Source organism: Chionomys nivalis, chromosome 17 (genome assembly GCF_950005125.1).
Source record: "Chionomys nivalis chromosome 17, mChiNiv1.1, whole genome shotgun sequence".
NCBI classification, from domain to species: domain Eukaryota; kingdom Metazoa; phylum Chordata; class Mammalia; order Rodentia; family Cricetidae; genus Chionomys; species Chionomys nivalis.
The window spans coordinates 16,179,598-16,199,336 of record NC_080102.1 but is presented as its reverse complement, the minus strand read 5'-3'; the positions used below and the strand labels follow the sequence as shown (position 1 = coordinate 16,199,336).

Below are 19,739 nucleotides of genomic sequence, written 5' to 3'. Positions count from 1 at the left end.
TCTTTAGGGTCATGGATTGATAGGAATGTGTTAAGTACAGGCTCTTACAAAAATAGCTGGTTTCAGGCCGGGCAGTGGTGGCGCACGCCTTTAATCCCAGCACTCGGGAGGCAGAGGCAGGTGGATCTCTGTGAATTCGAGACCAGCCTGGTCTACAAGAGCTAGTTCCAGGACAGGCTCCAAAACCACAGAGAAACCCTGTCTCGAAAAACCAAAAAAAAAAAAAAAAAAAAAAAAAAAGCTGGTTTCTCTGTTTCCTATAGTGCTGGGAACCAGGCCTTTGTAGATGCTTGGCATGTTACTAGGTTGTGCCACTGGCTCCTTTCATTGTTTTTTGCTTGTTTTGTTTTTTAATGAAAAGTACTTTAGAAATCGTATGGGAGCATTGTGAGATCCATTTGGAATGTATCATTTTTGCCGCTCTAATGGTCCTAAAAATCTTCTGGTTCATTTTCTTCTTATTTCTGAAAAGCATTCTCAGCTCCCACAACGTAAGTTCGCTGAGCTAATCTGTGGATGAGCAGAAGCTGGGGCTCTGGCTCTTGCCACATGTCCTGTGTGCTCTCAGTTTGTCCTCTTTAAAGTTTCATTCTCGTTCCTTTAAAATTTAGCCATTGTGATTATTGTCTGAAAACTTCTTTCTACCTTTATTTAGTCTCAAAAGTCAAGGAAAGAAAAAAAGCACTTTGTTTTCATTGTGCTTGGGAGCCGGTGAGAAAGTAGTGGGATTACTTAGTGTAGGGCTCATGTAGAAGCTCATTACTTATTCACAGGGGGATTAAATTTACTTTTAGCCTAATGCTAACAAGGCTTTTTTACTACACAGAAATAAAATATAATTTGGAAACATATAGATGATGTAGTTTCATGAGTAATCAATACCCTCCATCTACACTCTGCCCTTTATCCTCTAAAGCCAAAAATATAGTTAACAGTTTGGGAGAAAATACAAAAGGGGGAAATCTTGAGAAGTAGAATTGCTATTGGATTTGAAAGGCTTTACAGCATCTACGTTAGGGGTTGTGAATTTTTTTCTGAAAACATGACATGTCAAAAATGTTGAGAAGAGAATATGATATGCCTGGTGTTGTGCTCTGTTAGAAACCTCCAGCGGCAGTTAGATTGATTGGAGGCACACTGTCAGCCGGTGTAAGTGGAAACAATAAAAGCCTGCACTGTGGCAAGTGCTGTGGCTTCTTTGTTTTTATATAGTGGGATTTGACCCGGGCCTCTAGCATCTATGCAAGTGTCCCACCAGTGGAGCTTCATCCCAAGCAGCTCCTAGATTCTTAATAGAATGCTCAGACTGTGGTTCTCATTGTAGTAGCTTCACTGTATAGGTTACTGTAGCTTATTTGCATGTCAGTGAATGTATGTATTTATTTGTTGCAGAGTTAAAGGTTCTGAAGATACATATTAATTTCTCTTTGGATCAGCCAAAAGGAGGTCTTCATTTTGTGGTACCCAGTGTAGAGGGCAGTATGGCAGAGAGAGGTGCTCATGTCTTCTCTTGTGGGTATCAAAATTCTACAAGGTAGATTATAAATTCATATATTTCAATTAACTTTATTTTTGTAACTGCACTTTTATGTATTAAATATGCAGTGTGTTTATTCATTTAGAGTGACAAGTATAAGCTTGATTCCGCCCCCTCCAAACTGCTTCTGAATCATGCTGTACTGATTATTCTTCCTCAGTCTTATTATTTCTTTCATCATCTTTTCCTTTAGGGAATTATCCTGAAATAATCCGTCAGCTTGATTCTTTAACTGTATAGTGAAGTTCAGCATACATGCAGAAAACTGTATACATTTTAATGCAAAAACATAATTTTTCACCAACGAACCAACCTATTGAGCTCACACTCAGATCAACACAAACAGCGTCAGCACTTGGCGGAGTTTCCTCTGCTTCCATTCAGCATTCCCACTTGGCATTCTGTCTAGTTACTGTGTTTCTGAAATACCATTGGTTCTGCTTGCTTTTGAACTTTATGTAAATGGACTCATTCGTGCTTTTGTTCTTTATAGCTAGCTTTTTTGTTGTTTAATGATAATAGGTTTACCTACATCTTTATCTGAAATCATAATCCATTCATTCTCTTGGCCTGTAGCTCACTACATGTTATTGAAATATTTTATAATGTAAGCGCATTTCTCAGATGAATAATTCTTTGAAGTCAAAGATTGTGTTTTAGATTTATTTGTATTTTGGTATCTTACACTGACTCTATCATATAGTAAGACCTGACCTGAGATTTTAAGTGTAAAGTATCTTCTGTACTGTTAATGTGTTTGTAGATTTTGGTTCCCATGTGTTGATTCGTACTCTGAGCTGTGCACATGGAAGTTAGAATTTACAGTAGACGCTGCAATGGTCGCCGTGTCCAACGGGGATTTGGTGGAGACGGTGTACACCCATGACATGAGGAAGAAGACCTTCCACTATACGCTTACTATTCCGACAGCAGCATCCAATATCTCCTTGGCCATTGGGCCTTTTGAAATCCTCGTAGATCCATATATGCATGAGGTAAGGCGTTTCACGTGTCTTCTTCTCCTCTGCACTTTCACTCCTTATGAAAAGAAGGCACTAATAAAATGGTGTTGACTCTATTTGGGGTGTCTACTTTTTTAATCTTGACCTTTCAGACTATTTTAGGTTTGTTTTTTTTTCTGTTTTTGTTTTTTTTTTTGAGTTTTGTTTTATTGTTTGTTTGTTTTTCTGAGACAGTCTTACTACATAGCCAAGGTTTTCCTTAAACTCATGACAATATCTTCCTGCTTCAACTTCCTGAGTACTGAGGCATGGACCACTACATCTGGCTTTCATCTGTTAAACTGTCTACCATGGAATAATTGTCTATGATACCACATTTTTTATTTTATTTTATTTATTTATTTGGGTTTTTCGAGACAGGGTTTGACTGTAGCTTTGAATCCTGTCCTGGAACTAGCTCTTGTAGACCAGGCTGGCCTAGAACTCACAGAGATCCGCCTGCCTCTGCCTCCCAAGTGCTGGGATTAAAGGCATGCGCCACCACTCGGCATGATACCATCTTCTAGATGAAACCTTCCTGGGTTTTTGTTTGTTTTGAGACAGTCTCACTATGTCGCTTTGGCTGGCTTTAAACTTGCGATGCTCTCTTTATTCTTCTGGAGGTGATGCAACCTGGGAGAACAGAGCTGATGAATGAGGCTGACTAGTATCACATAACAACCAACTTTATTCAGAGCACCAGACAGTTTATATCCTGGTTAAGTAGAGTCATGTGAGTAAAGTGTACATGCGCAAGGACAAGCTGCATGTGGCCGCACATGGCACAGCACATTTTTCCGTAGAGACGTAAACAGCAGTAGCAGTTGTAATGAGTAATCTGAAGGAAACTCCTGTCTGCTGCACTGGGGAGGGGCACGAAAGCACATTCCAAGAACAGTTCCATGTTTTTGAAGAAATTGAGATCATAAGACTCTTGCTTTGGCTTCTTGAGGTTTTCTCACAAGCACTCAGTATTCTCCTCACACAACTCCATTCTTGGAACGTGGACAGACTCTCTAGAGCTGGGATTACAGATTTGTGCCACTATTCCTGGCGTCTTCATTCATTTGGCATAGAATTGTTTCATGAGACAGTCTATGATAGTGGTTTTGTATTTAGCGAATATGAAAAGCATGATTATTATTTCTGCTGTGGATATCTTACTGCCAGTGTGTCTCCCCGGTATTCAATGTGTAGCTGGCACACTGAAGGACTAGCGTGGCTGGAGTGGCTGATCCTGGGATGCAGGCAGTTCTGATGAGCATGAACTCCTTTCTACTAGGCCTCACTGTGTAGCCCAGACTGGCTTCAGCCTCACAAGAGTTAGAATTACTGTTATGAACCACCACACCAGGCAACAAACGATTAATTCTTAGATTCAGGCACTGAGATTTGGTGATACTTGCCAGGCATGTGAAAAGTATTGGGTTCAATCTTCAACATTTTATACACACACACACACACACACACACACACACACTTACTAAAATATTACTATAAAATATGCAGTATTTGCTAAGTTTAGACACATGAGTAAGAGATTATACTAAGCCTTAAATTTTAATTTTTCTTGTTTGTAACCAGTTTTATTCTCATTGTGTTTAAGCTTTTAATAAACTTTATAATCCATTTTAAATTTAATTTTTAGTACAATGAACATTTATTTTATAAACCTGACCTGAAAAGCTGAATAATTTTGCAACAGCTATTTTCAACATTATGAAATGTATTAAAAACGAACTATGTCCTTTTTTGAGATGATTGTCCTTTTATTTGCAGGTTACGCATTTTTGTTTACCCCAACTTCTTCCATTGCTTAAACATACCACGTCGTACCTTCATGAAGTTTTTGAATTTTATGAAGAAATTTTGACTTGTCGCTATCCGTACTCCTGTTTTAAGACTGTCTTCATTGATGAGGCTTACGTTGAAGTGGCCGCTTATGCTTCTATGAGTATTTTTAGGTTAGTGTCTCTTCAGGTGGGGACTACCTAAATTAGGGTAGTGATTTAAAAAAAGCTAATTGACTGTATGATCAATTTTCAGATTGGCTTTGAACTTCTGGTGTGACCGAGTTTGTAGGTAACCAGGTGTCTTTGAAAATGTTTCAATGTAGCTTCCTCCATAAGGAAGTGGCACGCCCCAGTGCCTGCCCCCAGAATGATAATTCACATTTCCATTTCTGGCTTACTTCTGAATGTTTATAAATTTTAGCTTACACATTTATGCATCATTAGTGTGTCTTTTTGGTAGCACTGTACAAATGTACTGGCATCCTCAATTTGTTGTTAAAAAACAAAACAGATTTTTTTTCTTTGTTTTAGCCCTTCTTTTCTGCGCCCCCCCTCTTTTTTTTTTTGAGGGGAGGACACGAGGTTCAAAATTTGTAAGTTTTATGTGTCAGGGAAGTTGTTTTACTTTCCTGTCCCTAAAAGTTCTCATGTGTCATATGAGATACCAATCTTATGTATTCTCCAGAACACAGTTGGAAAAATTGAATGGAGCAATGTACTTAGAAGTAAACAACAGAGGACCAAAATTTACTAGACATTAGAAGAAGGGTTTCATTTTTGTTATTGGTTTTCTGGTTTGGGGAGAAGTATCTCCACACTATGTGTTCAGGCTGTCTGTGCACTGGACAGAATGCTGGTTCACTGGAGTGTGCCTCTACATCCAGCCTGTGCAAGGATTTTTGAAATTAAGTAACCCCATTTTATTTGTATTCATATCTGATTAACACACTAGTTTCTTCTTCACTCCCCAAAATAGTGATTTATAATTTTGTAAAATCAATAGAAAACATTGTCATTGTGTTCCTTGCTTTAGACAGATTGTGAATTTCAGATAAACTCTGAAAATATAGAAAAACTCTCGGGTGAATATTCTTGCCTTTTTCCTTTTTTTTTTTTTTTTTTTGAGCTTGAACTTAAAACTATATTGCTTTAGGAGTAGAGGTGTTGTATTTTGACTGACTGACTGCGTCCTTGGCTTCCAGCACAAACCTTCTGCACAGTGCCATGATTATCGATGAGACCCCACTGACCAGACGGTGCCTAGCGCAGTCCTTAGCACAGCAGTTCTTCGGCTGCTTCATATCCAGGATGTCCTGGTGAGTGTGTCAGAACTGCAGGCACAGCTGAGGGTCAGGAAAGTTGGCCTCCCTCCTCTCCCCTCTTGTTCTCTGACAGATTTTCATGTGGTCCATATTACCCCCAAGCTTACTATGTAGCTGAGTCTGGCTTGAACTGACAGTGATGCCCCTGCCTCTACCACTGAAGGGGACGAAGGGAATGTGCAGCTGAGCTTCACTCCACGTTCCTTCTTCTCCTGTGTTGTAAACCGGTTATTGCCCATAATCTACAAATGGGGAGTTATTTTGAGAGATTGTCTCAAAAAAGAAAACAATTAGTAAAATTTTATCTTAACTATTTAAAATCAGCTTTATGAATCAGAATTTAATTAGTGGGGCATGATGTCACATGCTTTTAACTTCGGCACTCAACAGGCAGGTGAATCTTTATGTGTTTGAGGCCAGTCTGATCTATGTAGCAAGTTCAGAGAAGTACTCACTATGTGCTGAGACCATGTTTCAAAAAAGAAAAAAACAAAGCAGTAGAGTTGCTTACATAATTTACCATAAAATAAGAATTCTGAAAAATAATAGATGTATAAAATGCTGATTTGAATGTATAGAAAATTAATTAGAATTTAAATGTCAGTGTTCAGATCAGTTGGAAAATATGTTTGAGATGATTTTTAAAGCAAAGTAATTATCTTCAACAGTAGTGATAATGTTGTAGAGAATTTGCCTTTTAGTTTTTAGATTTTTGCTAGTTTTCTGGAAAGAGGGGAAGGAGAAACACTTTTGTAGCTTGGGTACAGCCCAGAGGTGCAGGGCTCTCTGTAGTGCTGGACCCTCAGTTTGAGCCCCAACACTGAAAAAAAATGAGATAATCTTTCTTTTGTTCATCTTGAGATGAATTTTGTATTTTGGGGGGGGGGGATTCTTAGCACTGAGGCTCTTGTTGGCTTAGAATTTAGAATGTGGACCAGGTTGGCCTCAAACTCTGCCTTCTGAGTGCTAGGATTACAGATAGAAGTCACCATCTAATTTCCTTTGTATTTTAATAGCGTAGGATTCCAGTTCTGTCTTACTTTTTACAAATATAATGTTACTGTTGTATGTGGTTGATGGATATATGTGAACAGATGAGTGGTTGGGACCACTTGCCTTTTCTCTAGAGAAAGTACAAACATTAAACAGTTTAAGGATATTGTAAAACGTGGGTGGTAAAAATTATGTCTATGTGTTACAATAAAGAATGTAGTAAGATTAGCCGGGTGGTGGTGGCACATGCCTTTAATCCCAGCACTCGGGAATCAGAGGCAGGCAGATCTTTGTGAATTTGAGGCCAGCCTGGTCTACAACAGTTAGTTCCAGGACAGACTCCAAAGCTACAGAGGAACCCTGTCTTGAAACCACCTCTCCCACCCCAAAAAACAACATAGGATCGTAGTTTCCTATATGAGAATTTATTTATTTTTTAAATTTATTTATTTATTTATTATAGATTTCTGCCTCCTCCCCACCACCACCTCCCATTTCTCTCCCCCTCCCCCAATAAAGTCCCCCTCCCTCGTCAACCCTAAGAGCAATCAGGGTTCCCTGCCCTGTGGGAAGTCCAAGGACCACCCACCTCCATCCCGATCTAGTAAGGTGAGCATCCAAATTGCCTAGGCTCCCACAAAGCCAATACGTGCAGTAGGATCAAAATCCCATTGCCATTGTTCTTGAATTCTCAGTAGTCCTCATTGTCCGCTATGTTCAGCGAGTCCGGTTTTGTCCCATGCTTTTTCAGACCCCGGCCAGCATATGAGAATTTAAATTCAGGGTATTTTACATGCTAGGTAAGTACTCTGTCACATAGTCTCAGTTCAAGAATTTGGATTTTGTTTTGATCTTTTGAGATAGCATCTTAACTAGTCTAAGATATCCTTGAACTCAACTTTGTACCTGATGGTATCTTTGAACTCTTGACCATTCTGCCTCAACCTCCAAGTGTGGAGAATGTGCTCTCACACCTAGCAATGTGAACTTTAGACTTGAGCAGTACTGACTTTGGACGAGGACTTCTTTAGTGGCAGACATTCTGAACAGTGGTCCCACTAACAGAGGGACTTTGCTAAATTCAACTTTAGAGTAGACAGTAAAGCACTGGGCTTTTCATTTTCTTATGTACTAAAGATCAAACCCAGAACTGCAAGACTGCTGGGAAATCGCTACTACTGAGCTACGCTGTTCCAGCCCTCCAGGCATAAACTGTCCGGAAGACAGCTGGTTAAGGGATTCATACACTTAGTACTAGTGGAGCCCATTCTTGAGTTCTGCAGAAGACAGGTGCCCTTTAGTGTGTCAGCCTGTGCAATAAGTAAGCATTTGATTCTAAGCAGTCTTAAACTTAAAGAGACAGTCAGATGTGAAAAGGTTGGATGGCCACTTATTCCATTACTCTCTTTGACCTTGCTTTAACAGGTTTTAATGATTAAATTTTATTGACTTTTCCTTAGGTCTGATGAATGGGTCCTGAAAGGAATTTCAGGCTATATTTATGGACTCTGGATGAAAAAAACTTTCGGTGTTAACGAATATCGCCATTGGATTAAAGAGGTAAACAGGAGCTAGATTTGTTTTCCACTTGTAAGTCAGTAATGTATGTGAGTGTTTTCCTGATTTCCTAGTCTCCTGTCCTTTATTTTCTATTTATTTATTTTGTGTGTTGGGCGCATGTGTGGTCAGAAGATATTTACTAGAATTGTTTCTCTCCTTCCGCTGTGAGTCCTGGGCTCAAGCTCAGATGCTCAGGCTTTTTGCAAACTCTTTTACCCACTGGGCCTTCTTGCCAGCCCTCTTGTCCTACAGTGATTGCAAAATGCTTCTAAATGTTATTTGAAAAATAGTGCTTTTCAAATAAAATTAAATTACCAAAAAAAGATTATAGCTGCTTCCTACATTTGTTTCCAAGTCCTAGCTGAGTAAGGATGGTATAGTGGCGGTGCCTGGTCCACTCGGGTGGAGGCTCATGACTCCTGCAGTGTGCCTGGTGCAGTCTTCAGTACCCACCTTCACATGCTTTGTCATCACCACATAGCTTCCTGGTATTTAAAGATGAAGGGAAAATGAAAAGAATATATATCTTTTCTTTCTTTCTTTTTTTTCTTTTTTTTTTCTTTTTTTTTTTTGAATTTTCGAGACAGGGTTTCTCCATAGCTCTTTTGGTTCCTGTCCTGAAACTAGCTCTTGTAGACCATGCTGGCCTCGAACTCACAGAGATCCACCTGCCTCTGCCTCCCGAGTGCTGGGATTAAAGGCGTGTGCCACCACCACCCGGCTTATATATCTTTTCTTTTTTTTATATATATATTTATTTATTTATTATGTATACAATATTCTGTCTGCAGGCCAGAAGAGGGCACCAGATCCCATTACAGATGGTTGTGAGCCACCATGTGGTTGTTGGGAATTGAACTCAGAGGCAATGCTCTTAACCTCTGAGCCATCTCTCCAGCCCCCTTATATATCTTTTCTTAAGTACATAGATACTTCATTGGTTTCATTAGATTTGATTAGATCCTTAAATTCAGTATTTTTAGGCAGAAAAAGCCCCACTTTAATATCCTCATTAATTAATTAATTAATATCCTCATTAAATTAACGTTCTATTCAAAAACTTGTTGGAGAGATGACACACTTAGCACTGGGAGTGCCATTCTTCATGTGGAAGGAATAGCATCACTTAACAGTGCATAATAAGATAGTATTATAATAAAAATAGTACTTGGATAGAAACAGTCTATCTTAATTCTCTTACTCGCCACACTGTACATATGAAGAAACTAAGACACATAGAGGTTAAATTATTTAGTAAAGTGCATGGCTAATCAGCTGTATTGCCAGGATCCAGTTGGCTTCTAATCATCTTATGATGCTGTTTACCACTTCTCTGCTGTCTTATATTATTTAAACCATTCACGAATATCCAGCATAGTTATGATGTTGTCTTTTTCAAGCTTTTTTTTTCTTATTTTTTTAAAAATAGGTATTATATGTTAGAAAAGAACAGAGGAGTTTTAAATTGATAGATTACCAACATTATTCAGTCTCACTTCTTAACTGCTTTAGTCCTCAGATTCAAAATACTGAGAGGGACTAAGTCAGTTTAGAAGACAATTCAGAGGAGCAGAAGAGCTGTAAGGAAAAGTTGCTGACCTGCTGTTGAGCCCTGAAGTCACAAAATACAGAGAAATTTTTGGATCTTACTATCCAGCTAGCTTGAGTAGCTTGCTCTACTTATAAAAACAAGAAGTAGTCTCCAGCTATAGTTTGCTTCTATTACATTTACATCTGATTCCACAAAAGGAAATTTGTGGTCTAGTACTGAAGATTGTTATGTGAAGAAGTTTTCACTGACTCTGAATTTTTATCTTTTTTAGGAGCTGGATAAGATAGTGGCATATGAACTGAAAACTGGAGGAGTTTTATTACATCCCATATTTGGTGGTGGGAAAGAAAAGGATAAGTATGTTTTGTTCTGAGATGATATTATAAACCTCATTTCGTAGGCTACCTCTTACGATCACTTGTGTGTTTCTTGAGGCCAGAACCATAATGATGGTGTGATACCACAGACTGGTCGCATGGTTGGGGCCTCCTCATTACTGTTGTGTCATATGAGATGGCTGCAAGTGAATTCAACATGCTAACTTTTCTAATTCAACTTCATCATACTACTCTTGTTTAAACTTAAAATCTGTGAAAATAGTTATTTTGCTTAATTTGATGGTTAATCTTAATTGTCAACCTGATTCAGTTGAGAAATGCCCAGAAGACTGTTAGTAAAGCACACTTCCAAGTGTGTGTGAGGCTGTTTCCAGGGAGGATTATGCAGACGAAAAGCTACTTTAATGTGGGTGCACTGTCGTGTAGCCTTAGGAGGCCCATAGCCAGATGAAATGAAAGGGACAGTGGATGAAGCCTGCAAGCCTTTTTTCTCTGCTTCCTGGCTTCCAAGAGACAGTAGCTGTGCTCCGTCATGTCCTTTCTACCAAGTGTGTTAAATCTGTGCTGCAGTAAATCCTTTTACTTTTCAGCCGTTTTGTTCAGGTTTTTGTTACAGACAAGAAGTTTATTAGCACAGGAAGTTTGTACTCTCTCTAAACTGTGGTTCTTAAGCCTTTGTAGCTGAGTTTTGAAAGGAAATTTGGAACAGTTTGGAGGCATGGGTTTTGGTATCCCTAAGACTGCTTTCTGTTTAGTGGACAATTCTGTTTGGAGCTCAGAAGACCAAATGCCAAGAGAAATATGGACAGTAAAGGCCAATGTGAGAACTTTATGCTAGGACTAAGAACTCTATGAGGAGCTGGGCTAGAGGCCATGTATGCCAAATGACAGCAAAGAACAGGTCGATGTTTGTGAACCCTGAGATTTCAAGGTCGCTTTTGTGTAGATTTTGTTGGCTTCTTTTAGACAGATTTACTGTGAAAATTGTGAGCAGGAAACTTTGTTTGCCCAGAAAGGAAACACATAAACCCAGGGCCATGGGAGCTGACAGCTGAAGAGATTAAGATGATTAGAAGAAGCAAAGTAGTTTGCAGTGGGACAAACAAGGCCCCTTGAGGCCATCTCAGGAACTGCCTAAACTTCACCTGTCATGGTGTAAGGAAAAAGATGAGAAGAAAGCTCTGGAGCTCCCGGAATGTCTGGCTTTCCAGACATTTCCTGAGTTCAGCCATAGGGATACTGACAGGCCGTACAGACCTTGGTATCAGTTGGGTGATGGCTTTGCGGTACATAGAACACAAGTTAAGAGGTTAGAGGCCTGAACCCAGATTTCAGTGGAAGACCTGGGAGGCTGAGGTCAGGATCCCTTGGGTAGCCTCTGAGATGGCAGTGCATAAAGATATGAGAATGAAGCCAGAGGTGGAGCCAAGACTTCAGGAAGCTGGAGTTGTGAGAACCTGCAAGGAACAGCTTCAAGCAGCCAAAACAGCCCAGACAGAGGCCATGTGCTACCAAAGTGAGGCAACAAGTGCCAGGGAGCAGCAGAACTTTGGGATCTGTACCTGGATCCTACAATAAGTCCTAGATGCTGGACGCGGAACTCTAGCGTCTTAAGCTTTGCTCTGCTGTGCTCTAGTTTACTTTGGTCCTGTCCTTCTGTTCTCCTGTGCCTCTGCGAAGGAATAAGAATGTTTGCTCAGCTGTTGTATCCTAAGGGTGTTGACACAGAAACACATCTCTGACCTCAAAAGGGAATAAAAGAGATAGTTTATTCCAGAGCCAGGTAAGGATGATTGTGGCCGATGGACACAAGTCGATGCAGGTTTCCCCGAACCCCAAATTCCTGTGTGGCAGCAGTTTTGTTAACTGAGCAAAGAAAGTCATAAATCCACATACTTCTCAAATATATTGTTGATACTGTGTCAGACCCAAGGATTCTCAAATGCATTACCAGCTGAGCTGCACTACAGCCTTGCCCTTGGATTTTTCTTTTTTAAAAGTTATTATTTCAATTTATGTATATGAATGAAGTTTTTTGGAGGGAACACCACACATACATTGATTGTGAGATATAATTTGACACATCTTTGAAAGGTAATTAGTTAGAGCCCAACAGTTTCAGAGTGGGTTGTGTTAAGATGATAGCAAGTCCGCTCTGTGTATAGGATCATAAAAAATTCTGCTTGTAGATATTTGGTGTAAAAAAGTATTTGCATAAAAATTTACTGTAGCATTTTGGAATAATGGAAAGTTAGACCTAAAGTCCATCCTCTACTTGTTTGTTTTCTTTAGTAGTCAGATTTGTTATATTGAGTAAATTTATGATTTTTTCCAGCCCAGCTTCTCACCTTCACTTTTCAATAAAGCATCCGCATACCCTGTCCTGGGAATACTACACTATGTTTCAGTGCAAAGCCCACCTCGTGATGAGACTGATTGAAAACAGAATCAGCATGGAATTTATGCTCCAAGTAAGTCCTAACATTAAAGCAGTAGCTGTGTGTGTGCATCTGTTAGTTACTGTTCTATTGCTGAGATAAAACACCATGACTAAGCAACTTATTTATTTATTTATCACTTATATTTTGAAGTAGGGTTTCTCTGTGTAGTCCTGGCCGTTCTTGAACTCAGAGATCCACCTGTGTTTGCCTCCCAAGTGCTGGAATTAAAGGCATGCGTGCCGCCACCTGGTGACCAAGGCAACTTATTAAAAAAGTGTTTGAGTTTAAAGTTCCAGGGGATTAGAGTTTGTGGCGCTGGAGTGAAGACAAGGGGACAAACAGCTGGAACAGCAGTGAAGACTCGTGTTTTCATCTAAAAACAGGAGGCAGGGAGCACACTGAGAGTGGAGGCTTTGAACCCTAAAAGCCTGCTCACATGACACACTTCCTCCAGAAACGCCAAACTTCCTAGTCTTCAGACAGCTACCAACTAGTGACCAAGTATTCAGATGCCTGAGACTTGTGGAGGACATTTCGTTTAAATCACCACATTCTTCTCCTTGTCTCTCAGTTTTGTGGCCATATCATCATGCAAAGTACATCTAGTCCAACTTCAGAAGTCCCTACAGTCTCTTATAGTCAAGACACTGTTTCAAAGTCAGATTTCTTCAGAGACTCCAGGCACTCTCTTCATTATAATTCTCTGTAAACTCAAAAGCAAATTACACTGGATAGTGGTGGCACATGCCTTTAATCCCAGCATTTGGGGGGCAGAGGCAGGGGGATCTCTGAGGGAAACCTGGTCTACCCAGCAAATTTCCAGGATAGCCACAGCTACACAGAGAAACCCTGTCTCAAAGAAAAGCAAATTGCATATTTCTAACAGATAATGGTACGTAATAGACATTCACAAAGGAGGAATGTAAGGGGTTTAGGTGGCTCCGTCCTTCCTGCTTTGCTGCCTGCAGCACACTTCTGTCCCTGTTTGTACCTCTCCTTGGCAGATGTCTGTGACTCCAGCATCTACAAATTTTTGGGGTCTCCAGCACAACTCAGGTTTCACATTTTTAGCTTCATGCAGTGGCCTCTGAAGGCCACACCCCTAACCTTAGCTGTTCTCCTTACCACCAGAGAAAGATTCCACAACTAGTTACTTTGTTGGTATCCTTAGGTTTTGCCATGTTTTAAAGTTTTAGTACAAGTGGTTACAATATAGGAGATGAAGTAGTAGAGACAAGATAGTGGATCACTTGTGTAAATATATATGCTTTTGGTTTTTTTTTCCTCTTCTCTCACTCCCCATTCCATTCTTCTTTTTCCTTTTTCTTTAATTTTCTTTTTCTCTTTGAAATACTGAGGATCAAGTACATGGTCTTGCACATACTAGGCCAATAGGTCCCACTGAGGTACATTCTCAAACAGATAGATGCATTAAATAGTAACAACTGACTTTCCCTGATTGATAAAATTCTTAAAGGCTGGCTTAAAAGAAAAACTTTTAAGAAATCATTTTTGCTGGGAAAGTAGTACAGTGGAATGCCTGCTTAATGTGAATGGAGCCCTGGGTTTAACTCCCGGTATCATAAAAATGGAAACATACATTTTCTGTAAAGGTTGAAGAAAAATGTGCCATAAAAAAGGGCATTTATAGTTTTTAGAATGTAGATATTAACTAGTATTCTCATTATGAACTTCCTTTTGTGCTGTGACGCCCTCACGTGCGCTAGGAAAATGCCATCCCACTGAGCCGTAGCTCCACCCCTCTTCCACATTCCTGTTAAATTTAAGTTAATTACTTTATCTATCTATTTATTTCCCCAAAACAGCGTTTCTCCGTGAAACATTCCTGGCTGTCCTGGAACTCACTCTGTAGATCAGGCTGGCCTCGAACTCACAGACACCCACCTGCCTCTGCCTCTCGAGTACTATGATTAAAGGTATATACCACCACTGCCTGGCTATATTCTGTTTTTTTAAAACAGAATAACACACAAGATGATTTATGACATGCCTAACATAAGAGTACTAGGCTCCTAATGAATATTCCTAGTTTTGAATTTCTTTATAAAATTTGACAGGTATTATATATTGTGTTTCTAATTCTTAATAAATTATATTTTGTGTGCAAATTTTTAGCATTCAGTAATGTTTCTATGAACAGTATTCTTATGTCCTGTTTAAATATTTGTATGTTTCTTTTGCTTTTAGTATTTAACTCAAAAAAAAAAGCATGTTATGTAATTGCTGTCTTCTGTAAATGATCCCACAAAGATCCAGTGCAGACTAGGTGCAGTATCCAGTTGGAAACTCTACTATGTGGCCTTCTGTCCTTGCAGGTTTTCAATAAACTACTAAGTCTGGCTAGCACTGCTTCGTCTCAGAAGTTCCAGTCACACATGTGGAGCCAGATGCTGGTTTCCACCTATGGATTTTTGAAGTCAATTTCCAACGTCTCTGGCAAAGACATCCAGCCCTTAATAAAGCAGTGGGTGTATCCTTTTTAGTAGGGGCTCAGCAAAGCAGGGAAGGGAATGCGCTGTGTGAAAGATGGAAAAGAGGGAGGTGATCCATTGCTATTTCTTAAAATTAGAAATAACTGGCCTATGACTCGCATCTTCTAAAGTTCCTTCCAAAAACTGAGTTTGATTCATATATAAACATGGATGTTTATGTTTATAAAATTTGGCTTAGTTTGTGCTATTCCATATGAACAGAGAGGTAGGTTGTGTGGTAATGCGGTAAGTACTCTAGCAGGCAGCCTATAGCAGTACTTGTAAGATGAAATGGTCTGGCGACTTTTACATCTGCTTGGAGCTTGGCTCAACTTGAATGGTATCTTGGAACTTGACAATTTTTGCATTTTTCACTTCAAGGTACTATTAATAATCCAGTGGAGTGGCGTTACTTTAAAAACACGGGCTTGTCAATGTTTCAGAAATTTTATTTAATCTGGGAAACATTTTTCACAAGAATTTTGAATAGTTTGCCACCTGGGATATAATGAAGTGTACTTTGATCTAGTGGAAATGCATTTGAAAATTGTTAATATAATAAGCTTTTTTTAAAAAAGAACATTTTCATTTTAGTATGTAAAAATTCCTTTACAATTCTTCAGAGACCAGAGTGGAGTAGTAAAATTTTACGGAAGTTTTGCATTTAATAGAAAGCGAAACGTTTTAGAACTAGAAATAAAACAAGATTACACATCTCCTGGAACTCAGAAGTACGTGGTAAGTGTTTTCCTAGAAGAGTGTGGTGCCCGTTGATTGCGGTTGCAGTAGAGGAAGGGCTTTCAGGCTGGGGTGAATGATGAATTTGCAGTGAGTCTTTGAAGGGCAGAGGCTGCAGAGATTGCAGAGCACGCTCCTCAGCTTCCCGTCCTTGGCACCAACTGCCAGCCCTCTCCGTCACCATGTACTTCATAGAGCAGAATTTTATATCGTGACTTGCTTGCCTTTAAATGTAAGGATGTGCATTGGCCATTTTCTAGCAGTTTTAATTGTAGCACGAATAATAAAAACCCTGAGACAGATATTGGGGTTCAACCCGAAAACCAGAAAAGCAAAGCAGCCAGTCACTGGTGAAGTCTTACCTCTACCAAGGCTGTGCGACCGCAGCTAAGCAGACTGTCTCTCTCCCATTTTATATTCCCTTTGGTGCTGCCATTAAGGGTGAGTCTCTAACTACCATCTGGATTTGTTTCTGCATTGATCTGATCTTGTGTAGCCCTGGGTGGCCTTGAACTCACAGAGCTCCATCTGCCTCTGTCTCCCAAATCCAGAGATTGAAGGTGTGTGCCACCACTACCTGACTTCTAGTGGCTTAGCTTTACCCTTCTGGCTTTTAGGCAAGCTTTATCTATTAAAACATAAATAAAACATCATTACACTTAATGGCATGTTGTTGCTGTTGGTTTTTTAAAGGGACCACTTAAAGTGACAGTTCAAGAGCTAGATGGATCCTTCAACCATACCTTGCAGATTGAAGAAAACAGTCTCAAGCACGATATACCCTGCCACTCTAAGAGCAGAAGGTAGGTAGTGAGTCAGACCTATAAGCTGGAGATGAAACTGAAAATCCCCATGTAAAAGTGCCTGACTAAAATTCTAGTTGTACAGCACCTGTTTACAGGAAGAGCGTCTTACCTGCTAGCTGTGGTCCTTCATGTTAGCATTACCACACATACTTTGTTTGCATCTGATTTTGGTGCTTTTGAGACAGGAGCTCATGTAGCCCTACTAGCGTTTGTCTTATTTCTCCCTCCCAAATATTAGAATCGCAGGCTTGCGCCCTACACACCCAGCTCTGCTTTCTGTTGTGGAAACATTTCTATCTTTGGAATGATTTTTTAATATATGTATTTATTTTATTTTTAGGACATAGTATCACTGTGTCTATAGTTCAGGCTGGCCTAGAACCCACTAGGTACACTATACTAATGCAATTCTTGTGCCTCGGCTGCCCAAGTGCTACCATTATAGACTTCTGCTATCACGTCTGGCCTTAAATAAATTTTTCATTTGCTTTTTTTGTTGTTGTTTATGGGAGGGGGGGCAGTCTTATGTATTTCAGACTGATTTGCTTTCAACACCCACTTTCTCCAACTTCAAGGTAGATTTTCTTGTTTTTATACTCCGTTTCATTGTATATTTACTCTTGTTTGACATATCTTTTAGCGATTCATAAAGTCCTTTATTTGAACTTTGGCTGCTCGGTAGCTCCAATCTGATTTGGAAATTCCACGGTTTTCAATTGTTTTTTCCTTAAATATAGGAATAAGAAGAAAAAAATCCCACTGATGAATGGGGAAGAAGTTGACATGGATCTTTCTGCAATGGAGTAAGTTACCTAAAAGTATGTAATTATCTTTGAAAGGCGTGTTTTTAAAACCATTTAAAGTCAAGCAAAACTGTTAGAAAGAAATTCAGTCCCATTAACTCATTGAAGAAAGAACATGCTCAGATAAGAAGCGATGCGGTAGTGTAGGCTCGGGCACAGCCTCACTGCACAGCCTCTGGCCTCTCTTGCTGGTGCTTCCCTACTCAGTGCTCTCAAACCAATGTGCATGTGACTCACTGCAGAGATCTTAAAGTGCCAGTTCCGACTCAGTATGTTCCTTGTGGGCCGAGGTTTAGATTTCCGGTGAGCCCAGGGTGATACTGACTGTGTTTGGGGCAGTGCTGCAGAGCATGGTGAGCCACCTCTGTGCTTGCAAGCTGTGTGAGTACCACTCTTCTACATTTATGTTTACTGTTAGTTTGTTGTAGTCCAGGTGGTTTTTTACTGAGCCTGGCCTTTTTGTTTTAACTTTATTTTACATGCACAAGTGTGTTGTGCTTACATGTCTATGGATGACATGCTGTCTGGTGCCTGTGGAAGTCAAAAGAGGGTGCCAGATCCCCTGGAACTGGAGTTGTAGACAGCCGTGAGCTACCGTGTGGGGACTAGGACTTGAACTTGGGTCTTTTGTAAAAACAACAAGTATTCTTAACCACTGAGCCATCTCTCCAGTCCCTGGACTTGAATTCTTGATATTCCTGTTTCTAACTCCCCACTTGCTAGGATTATAAGCTGATTGTGATATTGATTAATATTTCTTAAGTATAATTTTATACTGAGTATGTCATGAGCACTCAGTACTGAACTGAATTAGTATTACAAAGTGGCATTCTTTTTACTAAACTATTGACATAAACTTGATTTTTACTTTACATATTACTTGAAAAATAGATAAGAATAAAGTGATGGGCCTTCAAATTATGATTTCAGAACTTTCTTGAGAAAGATAGTTATGAGCCTAGTTTTGGGTTTTTTTGTTTGTTTGTTTGTTTGTTTTTCAATGCAGTCCTGACTGTCCTGGAACACATTTTGTAGACCAGGCTGGCCTCAAACTCACAAAGATCTGCCCACCTCTGCCTCCTGAGTGCTGGGATTAAAGGCATGCGCCACCACTGTTGGGAGAGTCTAGCATTTTAAAAGATACTAATGTCAACTAAAATTAATTAAATAAAATAAATGCTCCCTTTTTTATTTCTAATAAGGGGTAATGTTTATAGCTATTGTCAGGTATAGGAAGTTAAAGAAAGTTTGTATCATTTATATTTTGACATCTTATAATTGCAGATAAAAATTCCCAGAGTAATATTTTCAGTGGAAAATTTGAAATTTGGTATTCTATGTGGCAACTCTTCATATCTTTAGAGATCTTGTTAGTAAGATTGTGAGAAAGTTAGCTTAACACAGTGAAAAGTTGGTTAAAATTTTAAAATATGACTATAGTAAAACTTTGAGTAGCCTGAGAATACTGTGTCTAGAGGAGAGGCTGAGTTGTGACTGCTTTGTTTTTGTTTCCGTAGGTAAGTTTTAAAGTTGTAAAATTGTGTTTTCTCTAGCGCTGATTCCCCTTTGCTGTGGATAAGAATAGACCCAGATATGTCCGTCCTGAGGAAGGTGGAGTTTGAGCAGGCTGATTTCATGTGGCAGTATGAACTCCGCTATGAGAGAGACGTCGTGGCTCAGCAGGAATCCATCCTGGCTCTGGAAAAGTTCCCCACCCCGGCATCGCGCCTGGCGCTCACCGACATCCTAGAGCAGGAGCAGTGCTTCTACCGAGTCCGAATGGCGGCGTGCTTCTGTCTCGCAAAGGTGAGGCCGCACGGGAGACTGCCTCTGACTGTTGTGCACTTTACAGAGGCTCTGAGAATGAACTCAAACTCACCTGAGTCTTTAACATTTTCTTGGTAACTGTACTTTGGAAAGCTTGTACCAAATGCTTCTAACAGCATTGATTAAAAAAAAAAAAACAAACTTTTATTTTTGTATTTTTGGGACAGGGTTTCTCTGTAGCTTTGGAGCCTGTCCTGGAACTAGCTCTGTAGACCAGGGTGGCCTCGAACTCACAGAGATCCACATGCCTCTGCCTCCTGAATGTTGTGATTAAAGGCGTGTGCCACCACTGCCTGGCAAAAAAAAAAAAAAAAATCTTTGATATAAAATAGATATGTACAAAAATGGTATAATTGTTAAACTGAAAACCAAGGAGAATGTTTTCCTTTTTAAATTGCCAACCATATTTTTTTCTGGGACTGGGGAGATAGCTCAGTGGTTAAGAGTATTGGCTGCTCTTCCAGAGGTCCTGAGTTCAATTCCTACATGGTGGCTCACAACCATCTGTAATAAGGTCTGATGCTATCTTCTGGCAT

At 39.7% G+C, this 19,739-nt stretch overlaps 1 protein-coding gene across 1 annotated transcript in view; it reads left to right on the top strand.

Moving 5' to 3' along the window:
* Positions 1 to 19,739, top strand: part of Taf2 (TATA-box binding protein associated factor 2) — a 62,440-nt gene that overhangs the window by 6,261 nt on the left and 36,440 nt on the right. Inside the window, exons 5-16 of the mRNA XM_057791754.1 lie at positions 1,393 to 1,534; positions 2,301 to 2,532; positions 4,318 to 4,502; positions 5,534 to 5,647; positions 8,107 to 8,206; positions 10,030 to 10,115; positions 12,432 to 12,567; positions 14,874 to 15,028; positions 15,653 to 15,767; positions 16,461 to 16,570; positions 17,311 to 17,376; positions 18,930 to 19,182. Of these exons, the coding sequence (XP_057647737.1) occupies positions 1,393 to 1,534; positions 2,301 to 2,532; positions 4,318 to 4,502; positions 5,534 to 5,647; positions 8,107 to 8,206; positions 10,030 to 10,115; positions 12,432 to 12,567; positions 14,874 to 15,028; positions 15,653 to 15,767; positions 16,461 to 16,570; positions 17,311 to 17,376; positions 18,930 to 19,182 (1,694 nt within the window). The remainder of the gene's footprint in view (positions 1 to 1,392; positions 1,535 to 2,300; positions 2,533 to 4,317; positions 4,503 to 5,533; positions 5,648 to 8,106; positions 8,207 to 10,029; positions 10,116 to 12,431; positions 12,568 to 14,873; positions 15,029 to 15,652; positions 15,768 to 16,460; positions 16,571 to 17,310; positions 17,377 to 18,929; positions 19,183 to 19,739) is intronic.